Genomic DNA, 24,419 nt, shown 5'->3' on the forward strand with positions numbered 1-24,419 from the left:
AAAAACATCCTGTCTTCTGTTTTCTAGGAGGGTATGCTACAGTTGCTCACTAGGGCTCCCTAGCTCAGTGACAAGACCTGTATTAGTTTGCCATTTTGCTATTTTATTATTTGTGAAGAAACCTCAGTGGCAGTGCCCATTCTCCAAGCCAATGTTTTCTGGCTTCTCCAACAGTCCCTCACTCTAGATCCTTCACCATCATATCTACTTAGAATAGGTACTAAGATTTCTTCGGGATAGGGAAAATACCACAGGACCTGTCTGTTTGCCAAAGAGCACACCAGTGAACAACCATGGCTTTATAAAGAACACAGCTAGAAAGCCGCTAGGGTGTCACAGATGTTATACGGTATGGAGAAATATATTGAAACCTCACGAGTGATGAGTTAAGGGTAGATAGAATAGATGAAGGTTGGACATGCAGGTGATAAGGTGACGCCAAATAGCAATTTTTCAAGGGACTGGAAATGATTTTGGAAACGGTCAGACGGTTCAGATAATATCTGTTATCTTTCGTCAGTGACACTGAAGAGATCTTGTTGGAGAGCAGGATCTATAATATCATATCCTAACTTATCAATCCTCAGGCCACACCAATTTAATTTGCTGCTTCTTGGATTTGCCTGTACATTTTTTTCATTTTCAAAAGAAAAAAATAAGTCTCTGGAAAAAATAATTCTGATTTTGCTATCACAAACCTGTAAATATTACAGGATCTGCATACACATAAGTTCAGTCTAAATACAATGCCTCTTATTCAGAACATTAGTAACAAATCAAAGGAAGGAAATCATTGTATAAAAATGCCATTAAACGCTTTAGGCTATTGTTTTTTGTTATCTAAGCTTTTTATACTAGTATCTTCATCCCAGACATTTTGAAGAAAAAAAATTTATTTTTCGACCCATTGGTCTGAGAGGTAACAAATAAATTTGGTGTGGCTTTCGTTAGGATATAAACCCTGCTCTTCAAGATCTCTTCAGCTTCAATGGCGAAAGATAAAAGAAGAATATGCTTATGCTAAATTATACCCACACAGATGCATGTATTCCATACCGGATGCTTCTCTTATCAACTAATTGGTAATTAGCATGTTGGCTTGTTGCTACTGTCACTATATAAGTGTTGCATCTACAAAAACATGAGCAAAATGTCTATGCTAAGCCACATTTCTGGTGTGAAACAATAGCAACATCAAAGATGGCTAGGGTGTCACAGACAACACATAGTGACATACACAGATACATGCATTCCACACTGGATGGCTCTCGGAACTAATTCGTCATTTAGCATGTTGGCTAGATGCTAATGTCGCTTAGCATTTAATCTACAAAACATGGGCAAACATCTACGCAAAGCCATGTTATTAGTGTTTATAGCACTACCAAATAATTTGATGGTTCACAGATTTAAAAAAGATATTGAAAAATAGCTCAACTGGAAAACATTATAACAACAAAGAAAGAGGACCAGGTTTATGCCTTGGTGCACTCAGTTTTATGGAGTGACGACAGTCACTTGCTTTTATGATGTCTGCTTGCTACATTTTTTTTTCGAAAATCCGTGAACCAAGGAAATCAATTGGCGTGGCCTAACTATCCCAAGATTGTCACTTAGTGTTGCATCTACATTAAGTGTCTTCGCAAAGCCAGAGCACTGTCAAATAATGCCTAGGAAAAAAAATGTTTTGTTTCCTGTTTGAGTCCTCAAAAACGTTCGGTAGGTAGGGATTATCTTTTTTTTTCTCGTAATATTTTTCATTGTTCTTATTTTTTCGGACACTTGTCTTTGAATGTCAAACTTTGATTCTAATCTATCAGATTCATTCATCCTTCATCATCAGATAGGACAAGCCTTGTGATTCCCCTACCCACCCAAACAAGAAATCTTTTTAAAAAAGCTGTGCCTTGCCGCGTATTTTATGTTATTTTGGTAAGTTAGACTAGATTCTACGCTTAAAAATCCCGAGTTCCACATGTCGCCCCCCTCCCCCCTCATTATCATAATTTATGTCAGATGAATTATTGGCACATTAAACAGGTTTTGTAAAACTTTTTGACCCACAATGAATATGCATTATTTTTTATTACAAACTAAGTTCCTTCTGATGCAATTTGTGATATATATTTATATAAACATGGTGAGTTAAAGCGTAGATTTATTACGCTGGACCACATACAGTAACATGCGTCTAGAAGAGCGTTTTAATACTCGCCTGGAATGTACCATTGTCTAACTAAGCCATGAAACTCGGCAAGGAAAGAAGGGCCTTTGGAAGGGGCTTTGGAAGGGCTGGGTTAACAGGTCCGTCCAACCATGGAAGAAAGCTGGCGTAAAGCCTTGCCTGGCGGCAAGGCAAAAAAAGTCTAGGTTCAGCAGATTTTTCTAGGGTAGGTCAGGAAACAGAAAACACAACAATTTTTTCCTAGGCCTACCCATCCCCGATTGCAACCCGCTACATGAGCTATGGGTGATTTTGGCACCTCAGAGTCTCCCGGCAACGCACAGATCAATAAGTCGAGGCGGCGGAGAGGGGCAATCTTACCGGCAAAGTCCTTGGCATTGCCCAGGTTTTTCTAGGGTAGATCGGGAAACAGGAAACACAACATTTTTTGCCTAGGCCTAACCATCCCCCGATTGCAACCTACTACATGAGCTATGGGTGATTTTGGCACCTCAGAGTCTCCCCGAGAAGCACAGATCAATAAGTCAAGGCGGCGGAGAGAGGTAATCTTACCGGCAAAGTCCTTGGCATTGACCTCTGCCCCCTGCTTGATCAGCTGTTTGAGCAGGTCCGCATCTCCCTTGATGGCCGCCATGTGCAGCGGAGTCTCGCCGCGCTCGTTTCGCTTGTTCACCTTGTCGTTCTTCTTCTTGGCACTGCTCGGCTCCGAGGATCTTCTGTCGTTACCGGCGCCGGAGGGTGAGCCTAGAGTACCGAGGGGTGAGAATTAGAAGTGAACTTGTGTATCATAAACCACTTTATAGCCTCATCCCAGTTTTATAACAGATACTGTGGGGCACAATGAGAAACTATAACTATGAACTGACTATGAGAAAATGGACTAATATTATGTGGACTATTTCCAACAAGTCCACCCTTGAAGTCGTGAAAAATGGCTTAGGCAAGATGTATCAAGGTTACATAAAGGTAAAAAAGACTGCCTAGGGGTCAACAACAGCTTGGACTGAAAATGGACAAGCCTAGGGCCAGGATAGCACCGATTGGAGTAAACTTGTGCATCATAAAACACTTGATGGTCTCATCCCACTTTTATACCAGATATTGGGGGGAGCGCGAGATTGTCAAGGGATCGACAATTGCTTGGACTGAACTTGGGTGAGCGTAGGGTAAGAAGGGCACAGAGGGATGAGAAAAAATTAGGAGTGAACTTGTGCATCAGAAATCACTTACGGCCTCATCCCACATTTATGACAGATACTTGGAGGGCAAGAGTGCCCTGGGGCAACAACAGTTGCTTGGACTGAACTTGGGCAGGCCTAGGGCAGGGAGAGCATCGTTGGGTGAGAATTAGGAGTAAACTTGTGCAAAATAAAACACTTAATTGCCTCATTTTCTACTTTTATAATAGATACTGAGGGGAAAGAATACCCAGGGGCTGACAATTTCTGGGACTGAACTTGGGCAGGGAAGGCACCAAGGGGTGAGTTAAAGTAAACTTGTGCATCATAAAATACTTCATAGCCTCATTCTGCTTTTACAATAGATACCGAGGGGTAAGACTGCCCAGGGATCGACAATTGCTTGGACTGAACTTGGGCGGGCCTAGGGCAGGGAGGGCACCAAGGGGTGAGTTAGGAACTCAGACTTGTGCACCCTAAGACACTTTTACGGCCTCATTCTGCTTTTATAATAGATACTGGAGGGGCAAGACTGCCCAGGTGCTGATAATTTCTGGGACTGCAGGGAGGGAGGGAGGGAGGTAGGGAGGGCACCGAGGGATGAGTAAACTTGTGCATCATAAAATACTTTATAGCCTCATCCCACTTTTATAACAGATATTGGGGGGAGCGCGAGATTGTCAAGGGATCGACGATTGCTTGGACTGAACTTGGGGGACCGCAGGGCAGGGAGGACACAGAGAGTGAGAATTAGAAGTGAACTTGTGCAAAATAAAACACTTTATTGCCTCATTTTCTACTTTTATAATAGATATTGAGGGGCAAGAATACCCATGGGCTAAAAATGCTTGGACTGAACTTGGACAAGCCTAGGGGAAGGATAGCACCGAGTGGAGTGAACTTGTGCATCATAAAACACTTTATAGTCTGTGGGATCGATAATTGCTTGGACTGAATTTGGTAAGACTAGGGCAGGGAGAGCACAGCAGGCTGAGAATTAGGAGAAAACTCATAAAACACTTTTAAAACAGATCTTGAGGGGCAAGACTGTCCAGGGCTCAACAAATGCTTGGACCAAACTTGGGCAAACCTAGGGCAAAGACAGATCCAAAGCTAAATCTAGCAATTCTAACACTGCGCAGCTATTTTACTTCTGGCAAAAATTATTTTTCCTATAGGGGCCCAGTCTACTTATGTATTTACTGGATTAATTTTGACACTTTGGGGGCAATGTTCACTTTTAATACTATCTACATACAGCCAAAGATACTGAAACATAAAGCCAATACAAGCAAAAAACAAACCATTGAATATTATACGCATGTTTGATTTGCTTGTGCTACGTTAACATCTGGAAAATCATTCACAGACTGCTCTAAATGCCGTGCTCTTCACTAGAAAAGTATGTCACACACTTCACACCTGTTAGAGCTCCCGAAGTCAAAAACTGTTTCCACAATTTTCTCCCTTACAGGAAGCTCTTACGCTAATGCTTAAATCGCTATGAATAACTGTAAGTATAAAGGTTATTAGCTGCTTTGCCCCTCTTGTATCTCGTAAATGCAAAAGTTGTTAGCCACTTTGTTACTCTTGTAGCTTGTAAGTAGCTTTTAAGCTACGGGGCAAAGCTGGTAAGTGCTCTCCATACCGTTTTTATATGGCTACATGTAAGCTTTTAAACTACTGTAAGTGCATTTAAGTTTATATGAGATTTAATTTTCGGACTTTTCGCGGTTGTTTTAAGTTCACGGGAGCACCATACACTGTAGTCTCTTGATGCCATGGAAAAATGTTCGCGGTGGTTTTAAGTTTGCGGTAAATTTGTACCACAAAAACCGTGAACATGAAACCACCACAAACATTTCTGCGTTTACAGTATTAGAGAGTAGAAGTTAGTAAGTGCTGTAACTAACCCTTCCTACCTGGTGACCCAGATTCGGCGGCTGTCATCTGCATGATGAGCGCGAGCTGTTGCCGCTCCGAGAGCGGGATGGGGCGCGACGGCGTGCTGGCGGATGCGTCGTCCCCGGTCTTCTTCCGTTTTCGTTCTGGCGTCTTCTTTTCTGTTGGATGGAAAAAATGGTTTTTGTTAGTATCAGAATTCTAGCAGGCCCTACGAAGTGATTTGTATCTACTACACAATGATTTTAGTCCCTATGCTGTGTTTCAACCTGTTGTTTTGTAACGAAAATGTTGGTTTTATCTGAAAGAATTTGGCCCTCTAACTGCAGGAAATTATGTCTCCTATCTTCTTCCATTTTCGTTCCGGCATCTTCTTTCTGTTGGATGGGAAAAAAGGGAAGCATTGATGACGGTAGAATCTTTCCAGAATCAAAACACTCCTATAGGGCCACATCTAGGGTTTTCTTCTCATCTACTCATTGTCTGGAAGCCCATCTTGTTGATTTTTGTTGCCAAATCTATTTCTATAGAAACATTTTCATCAGTTACATTTTATAGAGTGCAGGGTGAAATTCTTCTCCATCCCAACAAGCAAATTTCTGTTCCAGGAAAGAGGGATGGGTCCTGGAGACAGCCCTTTTCTAACAGACACCAGTGTGTATCCTGTTGCCATGGTAACCAGGTGTTTTTAATATCAATCTACTCAGGACCCATCTGGTTATGCTTCAGGCCAGTCACGAGTGGACAAAATTAATGGAGCGTCCAGCTGTTCATATCACAGCTGAGATTGCTTCTATATTTAGAGATATTGAAAATGGGAAAAAAAGATGAAATCTTGATTGGACTCGGTGTGTGTGTCTTTGCTGTGTGTCTACACGTGTGTGTATGTCTGTGTGTGTGTGTGTGTGTTTGTTTGTGTGTGTGTCTGTGTGTCTGTGCGTGTGTGTGTGTATGTTCATATGTACTTGCATGTGTGTGTGTGTGTGTGTTGTGTGTACATGTGTGTGTGTGCCAGTTTGTGAGTGAGTGTGTTCATGCCTGAGTCTCTATCTACATAATGCCCACAAGTTATATGCCACACTCCCAAATCCACCTCAACTTGGCATAAATGAGATTTCTGAGAGTGATTTTTGCAATACATTACCATCCTAAATATAATGTATGGATTCATAAACCAACAGATACAAAATAAGTTGCATCAAACAGAGATAACGGCTTATAGAATGGACAGAATCTGCTTTCTCTGAAAGCCTTGTTTTACAGGCCTCCTATGATCATTTATCTGAATCATTCAATGACGATTATAACACCGGACCATCAATGCCTCGCTTTATGACAAGGCACGCCAATCTGGGACCATTCTCCAAATGAGTGTGATTTGAGATAACATCAACTGTCATAATTCCAGGTACCATAATACCGCCACACCAAAAAATATAACATTGTTAAAGAGGACTTCTCATGTATATTGTCTTGAACACCTCAATATCTGAAGTGTATGTACCTCAGGATTAATGATGCAGTATTTCAATCAATCTTGATTCATCAAATCAACATTGCAGAGTTACCCCTGAGCAGTAGTACCTCTGAATAACGTTGATCTTACAGAACAGAGTAAAACCACATACTACATGAGAACTAGACACATTGGTACATTTCTCTCAAATCATGTTTTTCTTTTCATGCGGCATTTTCATGGTATCTGGTGTATTATGTATTTTGTATTAAATTTGTACATTTTTGTATTGTAGTCTCCTCTGCCGCTTCTTTTTGTGTAGTGTCATACATAGTCTGTATAGACTGACAGAGAGAGAAGAGAGAGAGAGGTGGAATTATAAAGGTTGAGGTTACAATCTAACAACCAATTTATCTGCTTGGCTTTCTTCCCCATTGCAGATAATTTTTGGACGAGCCCCGATGGACCAATACCATCAATTCTGCTCACGTACACACACGCGCAGCAACAAGCGACTAAAGACAAACAGAAAAGCCCACAGCAGCCATCTACTTAAGGTAACACCATGCTTGGACAGTTTTTTCCAGTTTCTTGAGTAAATGGCCCTCTGTATCTCCATTAGTGCATCAGAAGCCAGGCTGAGTGCATGAACATAATAGTAGTCACGGCCTGCTTCCTGGAGCACCGCTGTTTCTAAAAGCTTTCAGGGGCAGAAACTGGCTAATGTGGTTGTTCAGCACACATCAGGTACAAGTCTGTTGCCAGGACTCTTGGTCTGGATTTGTCAACTCCAAGTGCAACATGGCCTTTTTGGATGGCTTCTGTGCAGTTCTTAGATTTCTATTATGCATGGCAAGATTTTGTACTAACTATAGATATTTTGGGGAGGATTTGCTATTGTCAGTGAAACTGTAACTCATTTATGGCTCTTACTAGTCTTAGTAGGAAATGAGCAGATGTTGACGCACAAAGTAGATGTCTTTGGTACCCTTTTTGACAGATTAGCCGTGAGGATCGGTGGGCGTCACTCCACTGTCATGGGGCATGACGAGTATCGAACTCAGGACCTACTGATTCTGATTCCAATGCTCTAGCCGTTGCGCCACACACCAGACAAAAATTGAAAATTGTAAAAAAAAATGTCTTATATAGTGTCACACAGGGCTCTAGCCAGCTCGAATTTTTTTTCCGTCAGCCAATTCCCATCGTCGCGAAAACACTATTCCAGGAGTTAGAGAGACTGAACTGAGACCTTGAAAAACGGGTTTTAAAGAGATTATCGTATGCGAAAGGGCACCGACACACATTGTCAACAATCATAACAATAGCAAAACAAACAGTGTGTGGCTTTTACGGCCGTGGACGGCGTCCCCAAGCCGCCTGTAGATTCCACCAAGGAGCTTTTATCAGATTTTTGTCCGTCAAGGTTGACGGATTGGCTTTAAAATTTTTCCGTCAATCGCAGCAAATTTCCGTCAATTGACGGAAAAACGGACGCTGGCTAGAGCCCTGGTGTCACACCTTCTAAAATGACGACAGTATGCAAATTCATTTCAAAAAGAGAATTCCAAATATCCTACAAATACCAAACAAGATAAAACAAATCCCCTCAACAATTTTCCTGAATAGATTGGCGCTGTTTAAGTTGAACTAATAGACCCTATATACAGCAACCTACTTCTCAGCTGCAATCACATCGCCCTACACAGTCACTGTGTACCTGTGTCTTCTGTCAACAGCTGTTCAGGTGTTCTGCCTACAATACCTCTTGTTTTGAGAGGATATGCCCTTTCTATGACCCCTGTAGTGATTACTGTGAGTTTGAGCAAGCAATCCTTCCTTGTTAGGCGAGAAACCTATCAATATTGAACCACTCAACATTATTGTATTCTACTGACTTACTTGTTATAGAAACTGCTGACATCAGGACAATAATTTGAATGAGGATAAGATAACAAGACTCAAGGTTCTAGCTTGTAAATTTTAGCGTAACGGGTCACCACACTTAAATATGTGGACACCTTGATAAATGAGGGTCAATGCGCTAATTATGTTTCCGAGGAAAACATTTTATTTTTGCTGACACATTCTTTTTCTTTCTTCCAAGTGTACTCAATCAAAACTCAGAACGGCTGATGACGTCAATTACCCTACATTTTTAATATCTCCTCACCGTGAAAGGACCAAGAACCATGCCATTTCCCCACCTCGCCATTCCCATTATTCCAAATTTAAATCCTGACTACAACCTTGAAGACAATGTCTGACAGACAAGCTACATTAAGGTACGCTCCACCAGCTTTTCAGTGGCTTTTTAAAACTTATAGGATTAAGTCCAGTGTAAAAAAAGTGTGTGTGGGAGGGTGAATCTAGGACAAAAGGCCTAGATTTAGGCCCACAAAAAATAGCACCATTCTATACAAAAAAATAGCACTATTCTATACAAAAATAGCACCATTCTATACAAAAAAAATAGCACCACTCTATACAAAAAAAAAGCACCACTCTATATAAAAATAGCACCACTCTATACAAAAAATTGCACCATTCTATACAAAAAAAGCACCAAATTTTATCTTTAGAAGTAGAAACGTTTTAAAAAACTCCTACAATGAGTGTTTTTTTAGCCCTTTTACCTTATTACAACAAAATGAAATATATCATAGCACAGATTCAGAGAAAATCGAAAAACATTTAAGTGGGGACCTATTTGTTATACATTGCTTAGTTAAATAGAGGTTCATGTTTTTTTGTGTATACATGTGATTCTTTTTGCATTTTTTTGCATGCATTTTTTTTAAATATTTTGTGAAATATGAATAAAGATTATGTTTTAAAAAATAGCACCATTCACAGTCAGGAGATATCAGATCCGTAAACATTTGAACTTGATCAAGATTGCATCACACTTCATGCTTTCGTGCGTACATTCAAACACATTCAAAGGTAGCACATATATTTCTGGCATGTTTGTACATGTTTGAATGTTGACGGAAATGACATTTGTAGGTCAGTGACTCTTATCCTACAATTTCTTACCTATCATTACCTATCATTACCTCTCACAAACTTTGCAAAAACATATTTCAAAAGCTATAAAAAGTCTCATTCCTGTCTACATGTATACAACCTACCAGCCTTCAAAACAACTGTACACCGATATCTCCTTGTACAATTATTTCCAACTTCTTACTTCACTGCCTTGAAGTAGTCTTTGCTTTGAACAAAGAAAAAACAACACTCACCATCACCTTCATCCAGGATGTTGGAGACCATGAACAGCTTTCGTTTCGTGGCCTTGCTGTCCCCTCGTGAGGATCCGTGAGACTTTGATGACGAGGGCTTCTCCTAAAACGGGCAGGAAGAGGACAGGAAATTAAACAGCAGCCCACCAGTATACGAATTAATACTAGGGCTCAAAATAACATTCAAAATCACCTGCACCAGACAAAGTTTACCTGCACCACTCTGAATTAAGAAGGTATGGATGGTACTTAAATTGTTCAGGAACCATTGCTATTTTGTTCTTCTATACCTTATAGGTGGTAACAGTCAATGCAGCTATTAACAAGAGGAGAGGAAATTAAACAGTAGCCCAGAGTACAGTATATGAATCAATACTGTGTGGGCAGGGCTTGAAATACCACCTGCATATGCAGGTTAGTGCAGGTAAAATTGGAGCTGTGCAGGTATTTCTGGTGTCTACCTGCACCTAACCTGCACTGGTTCATGTACTGCGTCAGGGCTTGAAATCCTTTTTTCTGCATACCTGCACTGGTGCAGCTAACATTCAAAATTACCTGCACCAGACAAATTTTACCTGCACCACTCTGAATTAAGAATGTGTGGATTGTTCAGGAACTATTGCTATTTTGTTCTTCTATACCTTATAGGTGGTAACAGTCAATGCAGCTAATAACAAGAGGAGAGGAAATTAAACAGCAGCCTGCCAGTATATGAATCAATACTGCATATATAGGCAGGGCTCGAAATACCACCTGCATATGCAGGTTAGTGCAGGTAAAATTAGAGCTGTGCAGGTACATCTGGTGTCTACCTGCACCTAACCTGCACTGGTTCATGTACTGGGTCAGGGCTTGAAATTCTTTTTTCTGCATGCATACCTGCACTGGTGCAGGTAACATTCAAAATTACCTGCACCAGACAAACTTTACCTTCACCAATCTGAATTAAGAATGTATTGATTGTACTTAAATTGTTCAGGAACCATTGCTATTTTGTTCTTATATACCTTACAGGTGGTAACAGTCAATGCAGCTAATAACAAGAGGAGAGGAAATTAAACAGCAGCATGTAGTATATGAATCAATACTGTGTGGACAGGGCTTGAAATACTACCTGCATATGCAGGTTAGTGCAGGTAAAATTGGAGCTGTGCAGGTATTTTTGGTGTGACCAGTGGTGTCAACCTGCACCTAACCTGCACTGGTCCATGTACTGGGTTTTATACATATAACATAAATGTCCTATGATGCAGGTGTATAAGGATTGTTATTGGCTGCATTGACTCTTACCACCTATTAAGTATATAAGAAAATAAGGCAATGGTTCCTGAGCAATTTTAGTATGATCCATAATTCCTAAATTTAGAGTGATGCAGATAAAATTTGTCTGGTGCAGGTTATTTTCAATGTTACCTTCACCAGTGCAGGTATGCAGATAAATGTATTTCGAGCCCTGCTGTAGGTAGAGACACACAGACACGGCCATGCAAATTGCACTGGAAGGAGAAACCTATTACACAGTGCGCCAGCTGAAATTAGTTTTCCAATATATATGTCAAGGGGGCAGGTTGGCTTTTGTAATGTGCTTGCTTCCCCTAAAATTTACCTCCATTTCCAAACGGTTACTGCTTGGCACATTATCAAATAATACCACAGTTCAAGGCTTCAACAAGAAGTATTAGTTTTATCCACTAATAATATCCAGTATTCGACTAAAATAAAATAGACACAAATGTGCGTATACCGAAATAAAATGTAGGCTAGGATCACATATCAAAAGACACAACGAAGTAGTATTTCAAGTCCTATTCGGGCTAAACACACACTGTTACATAATATTTACAATGTTAGTGCCATTATGAATGAAAGAAATTATCTACTAGGACAATAACTAAGAACATTATGTGCCCCAAATATGTCCCCGTACTCCACTATTGAGACTGTATATCCTATATAAATGACCCAGTTCTATTGCCAATCGACCTGTTGACAAAATAAAAGCTGACGTTTTAGTACACACTGGTGTGCAATTAGGTTAGACATCCCATTGATGTTTACGATGAACTCCATTATTGGAACTCTTCTTTGGCAATATTTCCACTACAATGCATTACACGTCATGCTTACATTCCCTTAGCAACAGCAACATATTTTTACCCTTATCTGTAGTGATTCGTCAGTCTCGACAGACTATGATAGTACATATTCAAGGCTCGAAATACCACCTGCATATGCAGGTTAGTGCAGGTAAAATTGGAGCTGTGCAGGTATTTCTGGTGTCTACCTGCACCTAACCTGCACTGGTCTATGTACTGGGTTTTATACATAAATGTCACATGATGTAGGTTTATGTGGATTGTTATTAGCTGCATTGCCTGTTACCACCTATTAAGTATAAAATAAATAAAAAATGGTTCCTGACAGATGAACAATTTTAGTATGATCCATACTTCCTAAATTCAGAGTGATGCAGGTAAAATTTGTCTGGTGCAGGTAATTTTCAATGTTACCTGCACCAGTGCAGGTATGCATAAAAAAAGGATTTCGAGCCCTGATATTCTATATAGCCTCCTTCACCGGCCCCTCTGGGGGCATGGCGTAAGTTATTGGGGTGTTGGCGGTTGGTCGATCCGCGATTTTTAACTGGAAATACACCGGTAGAGAAAAATATGCAAAAAAAACAGCTCTACTTATACCATCATGAATATACCAATGCACAAGGATTTTATTACCTACAATTTTCATACATCACAGCAATTAAGATTTCAGTAAAATGCATGTCTATGTTTGCCAAAATATAACAGATTTTCACCTATATTCTCTTTAAAACAGATGCAGAATTTTGTGTCATCAAAGTCTAAGTAAAGAATTTGCAATACCAGCTAGCTTAAATGACATTTAGAGATAACAGCATGTTTATCATAGGAAGTAAACATAATTAGCACCATAACAGTTGGAACTATGAAAGAACAACAATTACTTATAACAAGTACTTATTATAGGGCTTGAAATGCATATTTTTGCATAGACCTATACTGATGTATTTTGAAATGTGTGATGTAATTTACATTGAAAACATTCTGTGGGGATCTCGTTATAATTTTCCTTTACATTTGCCTCACTTGCTACAAATCTTGATCACTTAACAGGTAAAATCTACGCCAGTAAAACGTTGGCAAGGAAATTCAGCCAACTCTCCGAGCAACAGCCGTGTTTCTAAAAATAAGCCTGCCGGTATACCGGTGGGAGAGGAGCGCAGCAGAACTGTCTTTGATGATATGTTGCCGTCTCCTTCACTAATGCACTTCTTATGAATTATGTATCCAGACAAGGAATGGTGTTCTCGCCAGGCCTTTTCAGCTGAGGGGCCCTTACGCTCGTACACTGTGATTTGGATCCCCAATGCTGTGATTTGGGCCTCTATGCTGTGATTTGGACCCTATGCTGTGTTTCAACCTGCAAGGGGGACTTTTCTGTTCTCTTACAACAACAGTACACACATTTGGCTCTATTTCACTAAATTTGGCCTTCAGAATGCAGGAAATACTAGTAGCGTTTCTGAGCGTTATAATTCTTTTTAATCTTAGCGGGACGATCCTCCCAGACCTCCTACAATGTCAGGGTTGGACAAGTCTACTAGCCCGTTTGTCCAGCGCAAGTGAAAGTTCTGATCAGGCAAGTGAAAGACCTACCCCACTTGTCCGATCGGGCAAGTAAGATTTTTCTATGAGATTTTGATATACTTGTTACCTTTCACAGTCCAGTCAAAGCATCAAGCATTGGTCAACACAGAAAGGTAGAGCCAACAATACGAGAATTCCATTGATGGAATGGAAATACAAGCTCACCCTCCCAGGGACCATTTGACTACCCACCAAGCAGAGGTTAGGTTCCAGCTTTTAAAATGGCACTACAATAGATGTTATAAAGGTAGTTAGGAAGATAGACTTCTAGATCAAAATAACATAAGACACCTGTACCTGTTGAAATTTATCACACTAGACAGTGAGGCAATACACTATAGTGCTGAGCTGTACTGACACTGCCATAGGGTTCGTCTCAAAATTCAGTTATTTCAAAAAATTCAAAAGCAAGACAGTTTATTGACAGGCATGATTCAAAATGCTTAATGGGATGACAATGCAGATCTCAATGTTTATGAAAAGTAATTTTGTTTTAGAGGCAAAAAACGGACTTTTCATCCGTTACGTGGAAAAAATAAATTTTGTTTAAGAAGTAAACATCAGATTAAACAAATAAATTTTGAATGAAATGTAACTAATATCTTCAAGCTTTTCCCCAACTCAGTGTGAGTTATATAACAAGCTTTTACAGCTACCATTAGTGTACAAAATATTAACTTTCCTAGAAGACTGCATTAGTCAATGTAACCTATCGTAACCTTTGTTACCAGGAAAAACTATTTTTGGTTTGAAACTTCAGGTATCCATGAAATAATGTCTCCAGGCATTTTTAGTTCTTCCAGTAGAATAGTTAATCTCTTTGAGCAGTCAGGTTCTTTGGAAGAGTAAGGTATTGCAAGCAAGCAGTCACTCTAACCAACATATATACATTGAATTCTGTTTATGACCACAAAATGATGGTATTTTAAATTCAAATTGAAAGATATCTGAATTATGTTGTAATTACTTCAAGTCAAAATTCTCTGGAAAAAATCAAATTTCTTTTTAACTAGGCAGAATAATACTTTTTCAATAATCTTCAACAATTGCTATGATCAAGTCCTTGAGGGGCAAACCCACTTGATACCGTAAATTGGAAATTGGTTAACTTGGTTTGTAGGTCTGGGTGTGATTTTTTACTGGTTGAAGGAAGGCTAAAGGGGCTTCATTTACTTGTTTTTCTGACAGACTAGGATACCCTGTTTATACTTATTAATATAGGATGCACTGTTTACGCTTAAACCAGGGATAAACAAGTCCACTAGCCCTATTGTCCAGGGCAAGTGAAAGTGCTGTTCGGGCAAGTGCATGTCCTACCCCACTTGTCCGATCGGGCAAGTAAGATTTTTCCACTGATTTTAGTGCAATTTTGATATACTTGTTACTTTTTACAGTCATGACATCAAGTAATTGTCTACAGAGAATTCCATTGCTGGAAGTGAAAATGCATATACTAGTAACAGTGACATTTGAATTTTGGGCAAGTGAAAAATTGGTTCGGGCAAGTACATTTTTTATGTGCTTGCCCGATAGGACAAACTTGGATTTTAGAAAACTTGTTCAACCCTGTAAACTGCCCTTCCTTATAGATTGAAATCAGCTTAATCAAATTAACTCATCAGAAGAGATGTTTCAATTTTAAATATGTCTGATAACAGTGGTAAGACTGTCAGTTCCAAAAATATTTACTGCATATCCATGGTAATATTAATCTCGACATCTACATCTGAAATGTTTCACTGGCTGTGGTCATCCCAAACTTGGCGAGAGGCCCTAAAATTCCTGCAGTGCCAGCAAAACCCCTGTTGTACGGCTGATTACAGTGCCAGTAGAACCCTGTTGTACGGCTGATTACCATCTAAGAATGGTGCCAGAATCACCTTCTCAACACAGTTCATGGTGGACTGAAGGGGAAGGAAATGAGCTGCACAGGGATCTCTAAAAGCTACCTGCACAAGTGAAGGTAACACTAACTTGGGCCATAACTAGGATGCTTCTTACTCATCTTATCTATGATGAAAATACATAGAATGCAATGTTGTTGGGCAAGCGAAAAGTTTGGTCCGGGCAAGTAAATTCTCTGTGTACTTGCCTCATGAGACAAGTGAATTTTAGAAGACTTGTCCAACACTGCCAATTTGGAGACACGTGTTGGAGGTGCGTGTGTTAACCTTTAAATAGTAGTCACTGCTTAATAAAAACTCTATTAACATGTTATAAATGTTTTCAAGAGTCACAACTGAAGAATTATTCTCACCTTTTTCTGTGTGGACGTTGCAGGCTCAGCCTCGGAGGCAGAAGAGTCTTCCCCCCTGTGGTCTGGGGTGCTGGAACCAGGCTTGGCAGCTTTCTTCATGTCTTTCTTCCCGCCAGGCTTCGGCCCCAGCATCATTCAGTAAAGTAAATCCCTGACAGAGAAAAAAACAAAACATTTAAACAAGAGCTATCTACCACTTAAAAATCACAACTTGTCTATGGCAAGAATATAGTCCAGAATCTAGATTTCAAAACTGGTTGTTCCGCTGCAGTACCATAAAAAGCCACTAAGACGCACATGTTTGAACTTGACCTTTGTTTTCCTGACTCCTACCGACAGACCAAGTATATTGTATCATAAAAAATTCGTTCAATAAAAGAAACAAATAAACAAAGTTATGCTGTCCACACAGACGAAAGGCACTGAAAACATAACCTTCTTCTTGGTGAAGGTAACAATACCAACAAATCCTTACAGTAATTGTGCACTTATACATGTAGCAGTGTTAGAAACTCTAGCAATAGGAATTACAAAGGTACGATAAAGACTGGAAGAACAGCTTGCCAGAAGGTATCACCCAAGAAAACTAAGAAAATTTACTTGTCCCTCTATTCTGTTTACCCCTAATGATACTCTCATTAGTACAGCTAAAATGATGATCTCAGTCTTACAACCAATTAAGGTAAACAAAGGCACGTAACAAACTAATGTACCTTTCTGCCTGGTCAGCTACAAAGTACGGCGAGACTGTGCAATTTCTACCTCTGGCAAACTCCCTTTGAAACAGTGGATCAATAAGGCTGTCGCTCTGTATTTAGGTTAGTAAAGATGCTTGGGAGAGGCTTGAACTATAATTTCCTGTCTACGTGGCTTGAGGGCTTCAGAAACTTAAGATGCAAATGCAAATGCTGACACAGTTCTTCAAGCCTCGGTAACAGATAAGGTCCATTTTGAAGGGGATGCAACAGTCAATACTTGTGGAGACCACCATTAGACAGTAAGCTCGATTGAAGACATGTTTGGTTTTGAAATGTTCAGAGTTGTACAAGTTTACTAGCCCTATTGTCCAGGGCAAGTGAAAGTGCTGATCAGGAAAGTGCATGACCTTGCCCGATCACGCAAGTAAGATTTTTCTCTTGAGTGAGATTTTTACACACTTTTTGACGACGCCTCAGGGGAGTCGTCAAGTGGTATATTTTGCATTCAGTCTGCAAAAATTCTAGGAATTGCACAGGCATTTCCACAGGAATGCAGTATGCTGGGTATGCAAGCCCTCCCCCCCAAATCTGTTCCAGATGTATCTCTGGTATGCAATGGTGGAATGTAGGTCACACTTGCTCCCTGGAGGAATTTGTCCTTTGAAACTAGACAGGGAACTCTGCACAATGGATCACGTTGTCTTGGTTGTTATGTTATGTTATGAAGGATACATTTTCTTTTCTAGAGCTTGTTCAAGCCATACGCCACAGGCAGACAGGAAATACTTCTGTAGTGCTCAGCTGTAGGTTTAGGTCACTGGCAGACCATTGTGCTGTACCGGGGATAGTACATTTCTGCTGGCCGCGGTAGGTTTATGTTACAGGTGGGCTAGTATATTGTGCCAGGGATAGTGCGACAGGGAAGTTCCAGTCTATTTCTGATTTGAGCTGTATTGTTGTACCCTCAATCGTCGTCATGGCAATAATACATTTTTATTGCCAGTCTTGTTACAGTAGCAATGGTCAACATAGAAAAATAGAGGCAATAATAATAATTCCTTTCCTGGAAGTGAAAATGTATACTCGACATTTGAGTTTTGGGCTAGTGAAAAATTGGTTCAGGCAAGTAAATTTTTTTATCTGCTTGCCCAATAGGAAAAGTGAATTTCACAAAAATTGTCCAACCCTGATGTTGAAGTGTTAGTTTGAGCCACAAGATCAATACTACCTTACCTAGACGCTGCAAAAAAATTGCAATAATATGCTGATCTGAGTCTGATAAAATGAATCTTCATAGTACTGTCTAACCCAGGTACGGATGCACCATTTTATGACAGGGATATGGCACAGAGCCAAATTATCATATTCTTCACGGCCATCTTGAAAGTAATATTGAGTGGGAGAAGATGCATTATGACTCATACACGTACAGCCGAGATGCTGAGAAGTATTCTGGGGGGTTTTCTTACGTAGCCATGCATTTCTATAGCAGCATTTCAAAGCTGGAATTGTTGAAAATGTTACAATCTGAATTCTACTATTTGTACCACAAGACCCATACATATTGCTCAATCCTAGTAGTAACAACATGGCTGATGTATCTAAGTTCAATGTATTTTGAGGCTTACTCTAGTCACACAAATTACAGAAATATGCTGCTCTGAGTCTGATAAAATGAAGCTTCATATTACTGTCCAGAACAGGTACGGATGCACCATTTTATGACAGGGATATGGCACAGAGCCAAATTATCATATTCTTCACGGCCATCTTGAGAGTATTATTGAGTGGGAGAAGACGCATTATGACTCATAGTCATACACATACAGCCGAGACTCTGAGTAGTATTCTGGGGGGCTTTCTAATGTAGCCATGCATTTTCATAGCAGCATTTCAACACTGGAATTGCTGAAAATGTTACAATCTGAATTCTTCTTGGGGTTTCTAACACTGTATGATACTCTAAAAAATATGTGGCTGTTGTGTGGGACATTCAATATTACATCCCCTTAACAAATTGCTGAAAATATTATTATCTACTACCTATTATTATATTCTACTTGGGATTTCTAACACTGTATGATGTCTACTACAGTATGATTCAAATAGCACCCCAAACAAGGCTGTTGCATGAGATGTTCAAATATTGCAGCCCCCTCAACGAATTGCTGAAAATATCATTATCTACATTCTACTTCGGATTCTTAACACTGTATGATGTCAGTTAATGGATTTAAAAGCAGTATTGACAGGCGCATTGAGGAAAAGATAGGAAGAGGGGCTACCAGGGGCCTACTTGCTCCTATTTTCATAGACATACTGATAGTCCCTAAAATTCAGGTAAATTTATGCTCTATTCCCAGAGACATATTCTCTGAAATTCAGGTAAATTTATGCTCTATTTTTAGAGACATAGTTTCTGAAATTCAGGTAAATTCAGGTAAATTTATGCTCTAAACAGCTCCCCAAACAAGGCTGTTATGTGGGTTATCCAAACTCTACAGCCCCATCAAAGATACCACAACCACCTGCTGGAGTCCTTCAAGGAAAACCCCCTTTAGGGCCCCCTTTCTTCCACCTTCCAGGGTGCCTCAGGTGTTCTATCCCTATCCCAGCGGAGACTGCTTTGTTGTTAAAACAAAGACCCTGAAAGATTTCTCCAGTTGGACTGGGTTCATTCCACCCTCTTGCCAAGGGCAAGTCAACAGAAGGGTCAAGGACAGGATTGTGCAGAGGGGATGTACCGAGACATGGCGGTCACATGATGACGATATTTCATATGCTTTTAGCTAGGGAAAGGGCGGATGACAGCTGTGGATGAGAAAAAATGGTGACATAGCATGAAGGGGAAGGGGTGGGATAAAAGGGAAAAGGGCATTTTTAGGTTGAGAAGGATGTCTGGAGGCTTTTGTGTTTGCAGAAAATATTTCCAAATTGCAGAACAAAATTTTGACATGCTGCAAATATTGCAGAACACTGGAAAAAAGTATTTTGACCCTTTAGTAACATATGCAGCATTTAGCAGAGTGAATGCGAGGATGACAGCTGTGGATGAGAAAAAATAGTGACTGGGCATGAAAGGGTGAGAGTAGGAGAAAAGGGAAAAGGGCATTTTTAGGTTGAGAAGGATGTCTGGAGGCTTTTGTATTTGCAGAAAATTTTTCAAAATTGCGAATTTCAAAATTTTGACATCCTGCAATATTGCAGAACACTGGAAAAAAGGATTTTGACCACTGCACTGAGAGAAAGTGCGGATGACAGCTGGAGATGAGTAAAAATGGTGACATGGCATGAAAGGGTAAGGGTCGGATAAAAGGGAAAGGGCCGGATAAAATGGAAAGGGTTGAGATTCTATCTACAACAATGTCAATCCAGGTGTCAGAAGAAAGAACAAAAGGGAGAAGCATTTTCAAACACAACAGGTTTCAGTTATATAATACAAGACCTTTGCAAAGAAAAGGTTCACACTAAGTATGCCTGTAGGCTCTACTCTGTCAAATCTACTGAAGCCAAGATTTGGTTACAGGGCATGTCTCTGCCAATGTACACTGACATAGGTTCTAAGGTTCAAGTGAGGACAAGAGAAATTGAAATCCAATACCACAGATTTTGCCACATGAGGATAGCCAGGATCAATGGAAAGTCATACATGGAAATGTGACACTGTGGTGATTTTTCTTTCTATATCGCAAAACATGATGCAACACCTGGGACATGGATGCACAATTCTACGTACCGAATAAATAAAAATTATGCACAAGAATTGAAATGCTCTTGTAAAGATATAGCAAAATGTTGTATATTCCCTAATATTATAAGGTTTATAATGTTTTAAAACAATACCATATTAGGTTGAAATAGAAAATGTGTCATGTTATCACATGACATCAGATCCAAAAATAGACACAGGCGATCAATGAGACTTTGTACATATAACCTCTAGCGTGGCCATATGCACGTATAATGTGTGGTATGCAATAACTGGTACTGGTAGTTGAAAGAAAAGACAGCAGCAGAAAATGAAGTCATATTAATTATTATTGCATTCCAAAAATGCTGCTTCAGAAAATGATGCAAGGAAGCAAAATTTATTCAACAGGTAAGTACGACAATTTTGCACACAGGCATCTACTTAAAAATTCCAGTTTATAAGGACATGCAGTTTTAGAGAATATATAACCTTGCAACTATATGTATTTAACATAACTCTAGTAGAAGCCCAACAGGATCTTTATCCTGAAATGAAGATTTTGCTTATTGGTTCATATTTCCCTCGGGATACTGCTAGAGATATGAAATTATGTTGAGCCACTGCTACATGTCCCCGTGGCTTTCTGGGTTGTATAAGAAGGCGAGCAATCTTAAATATATCATCTAAGATAGCAGCCCCATACTATTAAATCTTAGAAAGCTTTTGGTGTACCACAATGATGCCATCTCTGCTTCAAATATTGTCCTACCTGCATGCCAAGGTTCAATTATTTTTTCTCTCATCCTCAAACTAATCCTAGGAACTTAGGAAAACCTTTGTTATACCATATAATTTTTCCCTCTCTGCTTCCAATGTTGTCCTACCTGCATGCCAAGGTTCAATTATTTTTCTCTCATTCTCAAACTAATATCATCTTTTATCATTCCCCACAAAAATATCACAAAATGATATATATTTTCAGTACTAGAATACTAGCACAACCATATGTGTGCCAATCAGAGTTGCGAATACATGAATGTATGAGTAGATAGAGCTGTGCTGTTGGAATAAAGGCAGTCTCAGCCAGTATCAGCCAGTCTATACACGTCAGTCAAGAGGTGTAGTCAGGTGACCCTTTTGGCTGGAAATACAGGGTACACCGTCCACCATCACCTTTATTGTGCACCCAATATTGGACCTGTGCACCTCATTTTTGACAGTGGGTGCAACCATGCAACTAGATCTTTGTGAAGGGTTACATACGTAAAGGTCCCTAAATGATGATTATACAATTTTGTGCAATATATCATTGACATTTAGGTGTCAAAAATAACAAAATCTTTGTGGTATTTTTTCAATTATTTTTTCATTAACACTTTTGTGGTAAGGTTGCATACATACTTAACTTAAATAAGTACTGTACAGTATTGTGTAACACATTATTGACAGAAAAAATAATAAAACAGTTGTGGTATTATTTTTGCTAAAAATTTCGAAATTTGTGACATGATTTCAGAGAGGGAGGTCTGTAACTAGGTATTGCTGACATTCTGTTTTATTCTATATTGTTCACCCAAAATTTTCCTTGCACAGCTAAATTTTCAGTTTGGTTGCACCAGTGCACCTATTTCCAAAAATGGATTTTGCGCCATGTGACCTGGTTTATCATGTGAACAGTGACCTCATTTTCACCTTAGTAATTGCTTTACCTGATGCTGACTATTGTACGAATTGATACAAAATTCACAAAAGGCAACAGATTGGAATTCAGCCTCCTAGGAATCCTTTCTGATAGTCATTTCAACTGTACTCTAGGTTGAGATGTACTGTAAAGGCAGAAACATTCGCGATGGTTTTATGTTCGCATTTTTTGCGAGCCCCTTCACCATTTTGCGAGCCCCTTCACCGCGAACACTCGTCCACTACAGTTTGTGACTACAGTAAATGGCGCTACCGAGAACTCAAAACCAATGACAACACTGTCTCATTCTCCCTGCTACAGAGAAATCAAATCCACACGAACTTAAATGTATATACAGTAATATAGCATTTGCATGCGTGTGATGTACCACCATTTTAGTGCCAAGAGACACCTGTTTCCATCTAGGGACTTGTGCAGCCCTCTGAGACAACAAGACTGCTTTCCTGTAGAGCCCAGGGCAAGTAATTGGGTCATTTTTTCACGGGTGAACAACATAATAATATCCGTCCTCAATGAATATGTAGGCCAGTTATTCCATTGAAATCAGGGCTTGAAATACTTTTTTCTGTCTACCTGCACTGATGCAGGTAACGTTGATAATCACCTGCACCAGACAAATTTTACCTGCGCTACTTAGAATAAGAAAATATGGATAGTACTAAAATTGTCCAGAAAACATGGCTTTTTATACGTCATAGGTGATTAACAGTCTATGTAGCTAGTAAAAATCTACATACACCTTCATCATCATAGTACATGTATACCTAAACCCAGTACATGGACCTGTGCAGGTAATTAAGTGTAGCCTGAGTATCATCCTCCGTAGTGACCGCTGGCTTAAGTGCAGGTAGACATCAGAAATACCTGCACAGCTCCAATTTTACGTGCACTAACCTGCACATGCAGGAGGCATTTTGAGCCCCGGAAATGCAAACTGCAAAATGAGAAGCAAATATTCAAGAACCACAATTTATATACCACAAAACCCATATTGCTCAATCCTAGTAAAAAAAACATGGCCGCTGTATCAAAGTCCAATGTATCTTGAGGCTTACTAGTCACACACAGTGTTTGGCAAGAGAACTCTGTACAATAACAATACAAATATACCACTAGACTAGGTAGGAGGTCATATAACATATTATGAACAATAAATTTATGCATTTACTAAAATTGAAAATGATGACTTCAGACAGGAAATATTCATACACATCTCCTCAAAGCAAAAGCCTCTTGCGAGTGCCATTTCAGGTCATGTTTCATTTCAAAACCTTATTGAACGAATACGCAATAAAAAAAAACAATATTGCGCTTGGCCAAGGCCACCGATACATACATTCAGGAATATATGGCTGTGCAATCAGGCCTAGAAAAAAAATGTTGTGTTTCCTGTTTCAGTCCTGAAAAAATCAGGGTTGGTAGGTAGGGATTATCTTTTTTTTTCTTGTATTTTTTTAGGCTGGCCAAAACTCTAGTGTGACATATTACACTATAGTTGAACAAAGTAAACTGAAATGCATGAGGTCTTGCATGTTGTACATGATATCAATAAGATACATTTATCCTTCATTAGATAGGACAAGCAGTATTTTTACTTCAATAGGAAGCAGGCTGAATAAAAATTCAAATTGGAAGCTATGTGACTCCACTGTCCACCAAAAATAAAGTCTAGGGTAGGCAAGTTTTTCTAGGATAGGCAGGGATTTTTTTTTCTACGCCTTGTGAATCTCAGAGGGTGAATTACTTTCTCGGTTGCATTACAAGCCCATATTCTGATTGAGGTGTCTAAAGGGGTCCCAAAAAAATACAATTTTGCTCATGCTGAATACACTCATATAATTGACGTATTGTTATAAATGCCAGTGTCAAATTGATAATGGTGAAATGCAAGACCTTCAGAGGGGTGTGGCAGCATGGGATACACAGGGCTTGAAATTTCTACTAGACTGTCATTTGGCAAGGGAAAAGCTCTGACGTTCAATGTTGCGATTTGCTTCTTGGTCAAATTCCAATGCGCATATGCTGTGGTGCAGTGGCTTGCCATTTTGAGCACTGGTCATTTTCAATTCCCACAAAAAAAGGATTCAACTCTGTGCAGTATATCATAGACCTAGCAAAGAAATGACAATGCAAAAAAAAATGCAAAGACATTTTATTCTCTTTCAATTGGAATCCAATACAAAGATAAGTACATTCTTCTATATTGCCATTTGTTGACAAAATATAAATCGTCAAAGTAGTGCCTACACAACTGTGCATGTTGTCCATTATGCACCTGTGTGAAAGTGGGCCCCACCAAACAATGTAAATTTCATGCAGTTCAGGTAACAATACCAGATCGCAGGTATTCTGGCAGCCAGCCAAATGTTTCGTGGGAAAAAAGAGGACTTCCAACCCTGTCAGGGCTCAAATTACTTTTTTC

General features: G+C 39.6%; 1 protein-coding gene across 1 annotated transcript in view; it reads right to left on the bottom strand.

Moving 5' to 3' along the window:
* The window catches only part of LOC118417444 (ankyrin repeat domain-containing protein 11-like), a 44,399-nt gene that overhangs the window by 14,423 nt on the left and 5,557 nt on the right, over positions 1-24,419 (bottom strand). The window contains exons 2-5 of the mRNA XM_035823007.1: positions 15,907-16,057; positions 9,967-10,069; positions 5,277-5,426; positions 2,738-2,929 (exon numbers count right to left, since the gene is read on the bottom strand). Of these exons, the coding sequence (XP_035678900.1) occupies positions 2,738-2,929; positions 5,277-5,426; positions 9,967-10,069; positions 15,907-16,041 (580 nt within the window). The 5' untranslated portion in view covers positions 16,042-16,057. The remainder of the gene's footprint in view (positions 1-2,737; positions 2,930-5,276; positions 5,427-9,966; positions 10,070-15,906; positions 16,058-24,419) is intronic.

The sequence above is a fragment of the Branchiostoma floridae genome, chromosome 6 (assembly GCF_000003815.2).
Source record: "Branchiostoma floridae strain S238N-H82 chromosome 6, Bfl_VNyyK, whole genome shotgun sequence".
NCBI lineage: Eukaryota > Metazoa > Chordata > Leptocardii > Amphioxiformes > Branchiostomatidae > Branchiostoma > Branchiostoma floridae.